Below are 4,728 nucleotides of genomic sequence, written 5' to 3' on the forward strand. Positions count from 1 at the left end.
CCGGTGTGTTCTCCATTTCCTGAGCATATGTTGAATTTTTTTGCGTTAAGCATTTGTGTGGCCAGTGGGTAATTGAATTGAAAAATAAAAAGGTAAATTAATGAAAAAATAAATATCTGATTCGATTTTTATTCATTTGATATTTTGGGGGAATAACGTTTATTAATGGATGTTACAATCAAGAGCGCATATGGCTGTAAAATTTTAAATGTCCTTGACAGTACATGTAGGCTTGTGCATGCACCTGACTTTTTTTGTTTTCTTTCCAAAGGCTACTAAATGATTTTCTGTGGGAGGATTTTTAATCGGCGAGATGATGCTCGTTCTCCTGCTGGCAGCCTTTTGCTCTTCAATCTCAAGCTCCTCCCCTTCACCCCCCTCCATGTCAGATGGACTCCCAATGGCAGACCCTTCTGCTCCTGACTTGATGTCTGAGACTTGCAGCGCCTGCTCCTGCTTGTCGGTGGAAAATGTGCTGTACGTCAACTGTGAAAAGATCACCGTCTATCGACCGACGCAACTCATTCCGCCCGTGTCGTCATTATACCACCTCAACTTCCAAAATAACCTCTTAATAATTCTTTACCCAAACTCGTTCCTCAACTTCACCCATGCTGTATCTCTGCAGCTGGGGAATAATCAACTGCAGAACATTGAAGGTGGCGCGTTCATGGGGATGAGCGCCTTGAAACAGCTTCATCTCAACAACAACGAGTTGAAGGTGCTGCAAGCCGACACTTTCCTCGGCATCGAAAATTTGGAGTACCTTCAAGCTGACTACAACTTGATCAAGTACATCGAAAAAGGAGCGTTCAACAAACTGCACAAGTTAAAAGTGGTGATTCTGAATGACAATCTTATACAGGCACTTCCTGACAATATCTTTCGCTTCGCCTCCCTCACACACCTGGATATAAGAGGAAACAGGATCCAGAAGCTTCCGTATTTGGGTGTTCTGGAGCACATCGGACGGATTGTCGAGCTGCAGTTGGATGATAACCCCTGGAATTGTACGTGTGACTTAGCGCCTCTCAAGGCATGGCTTGAAAACATGCCCTACAATATTTTCATCGGAGAGGCCATCTGTGAAACGCCAAGTGATTTGTATGGGAGGCTGCTGAAAGAAACAAATAAGCAAGAACTTTGCCCCATGGGCACGGGAAGTGACTTTGACGTTAGAATGCCGCCCGCTTTCCCCGACACGGGTCAGGCATCCTCCCCCACTTCTGCGGTGGCCATTACCACAAAATCGCCAAAAACCACAGACTCGTCGAAAATTTACGGAAATGGAATTGTAGCCGGTTTACCCCCTTTTGGAAGAAATAGCCAGATTGTTTCCTTTCAGACACGGAGCCCCCCGATGTTATGCCCACAGCCGTGTAGCTGTAAAACCCACCCATCAGATTTTGGCATTAGCGTCAGTTGCCAGGAAAGAAATATCAAAAATCTAGCCGATCTCCTCCCGAAACCGCCAAATGCCAAGAAACTTCACTTGAGCGGGAATTACATTCGGGACATAAACCCAATTGATTTCCAAGGATTCGAAGGTTTAGATCTGCTTCACCTCGGCAGCAACCAAATTGTCAGCATCCAGAGAGGTGTGTTTGCTAACCTGACTAATCTAAGACGACTGTATCTGAATGGAAATCAGATTGAGCAGTTACACCCCGAGATGTTCTTGGGTCTCACCAATCTACAGTACCTGTATTTGGAGTACAATGCCATTAAAGAAGTTCTGGCGGGCACGTTTGATTCCATGCCAAACTTGCAATTGCTGTATCTCAACAATAACGTGTTACGGAGTCTCCCCGCCTATGTGTTTGCAGGCGTCTCTTTAGCCAAACTTAATTTGAAAAACAACCACTTCATGACCCTGCCAGTAAGCGGTGTCCTGGACCAGCTGCGCTCTTTGACCCAGATAGACCTTGAGGGCAACCCGTGGGAGTGCTCCTGCGATTTGGTTGCTTTCAAACTATGGCTAGACAAGCTTAGTGACGGAGTGGCAGCTAAAGAGGTGAGATGTGCCTCCCCCGTGCAATTCTCCAACATTGAACTGCGCCTGCTAAAAAACGAGATCCTGTGCCCAAAACTGATTGCTCGGCCTCCGTTTATTTTCACCAGCGCCACCCCGGTTTTGACGTCAGTATCCCCCGCAGGAGTTGGCAAAGCCCCGCCGGGAGGTCCCGTACCTCTCTCGATCATGATCCTGAGTATCCTCGTCGTGCTGATACTGACGGTGTTTGTGGCCTTCTGCCTTCTCGTCTTTGTCCTCAGAAGGAATAGAAAACCAGCCGGTCGGCAGGAGCTGGGGAATCAGGAGTGCGGCTCCATGTCGCTGCAGCTCCACCGCCACGGCCACAAGTCAGGCAAAAAAGGCTCCGTCCCGGGCGACGAATTGGGAGGCGAAACCTTTATCCCCCAAACCATTGAACACATTGGCAAGAGCCACACGTGCGGCATCGGCCGTTCGTCGGATATGGACGCGGGGTTCAAGTTTGCCGACTCCCAAAGGCAGAAAATTATCCTTCGAAGTTGCGCCGAAAAGGATAAAGACGCACTATCCACCTTGGAGCGCAACAAGCGGCTCAGCACAATCGACGAGCTTGAGGAATTCCTCCCGAATCGAGAGCCCAGCATGTTCATCCAGAACTTCCTGGACGGCAAGAGAGATTTCAACAGCATAGGCATGGGCGCCTACGAAATCCGCTACCCAGAGAAAACACTTGATAGAAAGATGAAGAAATCGTCGCTGATAGGTGGGAACCACAGTAAGATTGTGGTGGAGCAAAGAAAAAGTGAGTATTACGAGCTGAAAGCCAAGCTCCAAGGAACACCTGATTACCTTCAGGTGCTTGAGGAGCAGACCGCACTGACTCAAATGTAGAAACGGTCACGTTTGATTCAGTGCCGTGATTACGTACAAACACGGCAGAGTCGGCTACACAGATCGGCTTTTGTTTTTGCTTTCTCCCCCTCTAGTTGCACGCATCATGTAACCCCCAACCCTTTTCTTTTCTGTCTTCCCTTTTCTCTTTGCAGCCAGCTGTGCGCATACACTCCCTCGCACACACACATATTCAACAAAAAAGTGCCTTCTGGAAAATGGTAATGACCAGTGCTTAGATGGACAAAATGGCTCCTCCGTACTACAAAGCTTTTACATGGATCGACGGGGATACACGTTACAGTGAAAGACATTCGGATCATCCATGGCCACATGTATGAATCGTACTTAGACACCACGAGACAGCCTACAAACAACCCGACGGTCTTAGTATTTTTTGCTGCTATGGAAATGGTGACTTTTTATTTCTAGTGTTATTTCATTTGAATTTTTTTTTTGGCCCTATCAACTCAAATGACCGTGGAAACAGTGCTTGAGAAAATACCTCGGAGGCTCCTTTCTCTCTTTTTATAACAGAAGGGTGGAAACAGGAAAAAAAAAGAAAAAAAAAGAGGGCACCTCAGACGTATCCTTCTTGGCTCCTAAATGTACAGATTTCTGACAACACTAATTTCTGGGATTAGTTACAAAGAATGACTCAGCAGATTATACGTACCTTGCTTTTTTTTTTCCATTTTGTAAGGCTATTTGTTTGTTCATGAGGGAAACTCTCTGGGGCTGTTTGCAGACTCAATGCCATTTTGTCATGATTATACACTCATGGCAGGATACCTCCTCAAAATGGCTCCGGTTTTGCGTTCATCCCAAGGCAACTGCAAAACTCTCAAGACGTTGATTTCATGACTTGTTTTCTTTGTGTAAAGAGCCATGTTTATCTATATCGGTGTATTCTGAATGGAGTTGTGTCCCCCACCCCCTTCAAGTTACTATTTCTCCAAATGTATGTTTTTGGGTGAAAACGAATGGGCAATTCCACTGTCAAGAGACGTTTCCTAAAATGAAAACCCAAGGATAAAAGAGTAAAAAGCTGCTTGCCATGTAAGCGTAACTTGGAATTTATTTTGTAAGTCTTACATTATTTGTATCTGTGGGACTGGTTTGTAAAATACACTGAAAAACATCTGCATATGCACACACACACACACACACACACACAAACACATGCTGCTTGGCGGAACATTATCATCAAGAGACTGCGGCCCAGAAATGTCAAAGGGATGGATCATTAATATGACTCAATCAATGATGAGCCTCTCACCTTTTGTCAGTTCTCAATTCCTAGTAAAAAAGAATTTAAAAACATAGTTAGTTTATTTTTCTACGCGGGGTTATTTAAAGAGATTATGGTATTATCAAACAAAGGATAGTGCCCTGAGAGGAACTAACTTACATCAGAGCTAATACAAGTCACAGGTAGAAGTGACTGTTGATTTGGTTCAATGTTTTTGTTTTCTGTTTGCTTAACAAGTTAACATGATGAACTATGGTGAAATGTGATCTGTGTTGTTACGCACGACAAGCCCGGCGAAGTCTGTGAAAGCTCCGTCGGGTTCCTCATTCTTACACCCCCCCCCCCCTCCCACCACAGCATCTTGTAAAAGGTTTCTTATGAACTTATGCAACCAAAATAAATGTGCATTAAACTTAATAAGGTTCTGGATGATTGATATCGCAGTGGTGATATTCTAAAAATGTACGCACTTAAGATAAGGACAGAGTCATATCTTCAGACAATGTGCAATATTAGGGAATACTCAAGTAGGGAATGGCTTCAAATTCTGTTTGTTTTTCTTAATGTTTGAGGGAATAGTGTTGAAAGAAAC

At 44.9% G+C, this 4,728-nt stretch overlaps 1 protein-coding gene across 1 annotated transcript; it reads left to right on the forward strand.

Moving 5' to 3' along the window:
• The first annotated feature begins 313 nt into the window (after window positions 1-313).
• slitrk4 (SLIT and NTRK-like family, member 4) lies at window positions 314-3,464 on the forward strand. The gene is made up of 2 exons (XM_085904860.1): window positions 314-2,795; window positions 3,040-3,464. Exons 1-2 carry the CDS (start codon window positions 314-316, stop codon window positions 3,189-3,191), a joined length of 2,634 nt encoding a protein of 877 aa, XP_085760986.1. The 3' UTR covers window positions 3,192-3,464.
• The last annotated feature ends 1,264 nt before the right edge of the window (window positions 3,465-4,728 follow it).

Source organism: Syngnathus leptorhynchus, chromosome 2 (genome assembly GCF_054491065.1).
Source record: "Syngnathus leptorhynchus isolate UIUO chromosome 2, UIUO_Slep, whole genome shotgun sequence".
Lineage (NCBI taxonomy): Eukaryota > Metazoa > Chordata > Actinopteri > Syngnathiformes > Syngnathidae > Syngnathus > Syngnathus leptorhynchus.

What these genes read in the sequence shown, in the direction of transcription:
- slitrk4 (XM_085904860.1), top strand. Translation starts at nt 314, where the DNA reads ATGATGCTCGTTCTCCTGCTGGCAGCCTTTTGCTCTTCAATCTCAAGC. An exon ending in TGTGGTGGAGCAAAGAAAAA is followed by an intron (nt 2,796 to 3,039) that starts GTGAGTATTACG and finishes TTCTCTTTGCAG; the next exon opens with CCAGCTGTGCGCATACACTC.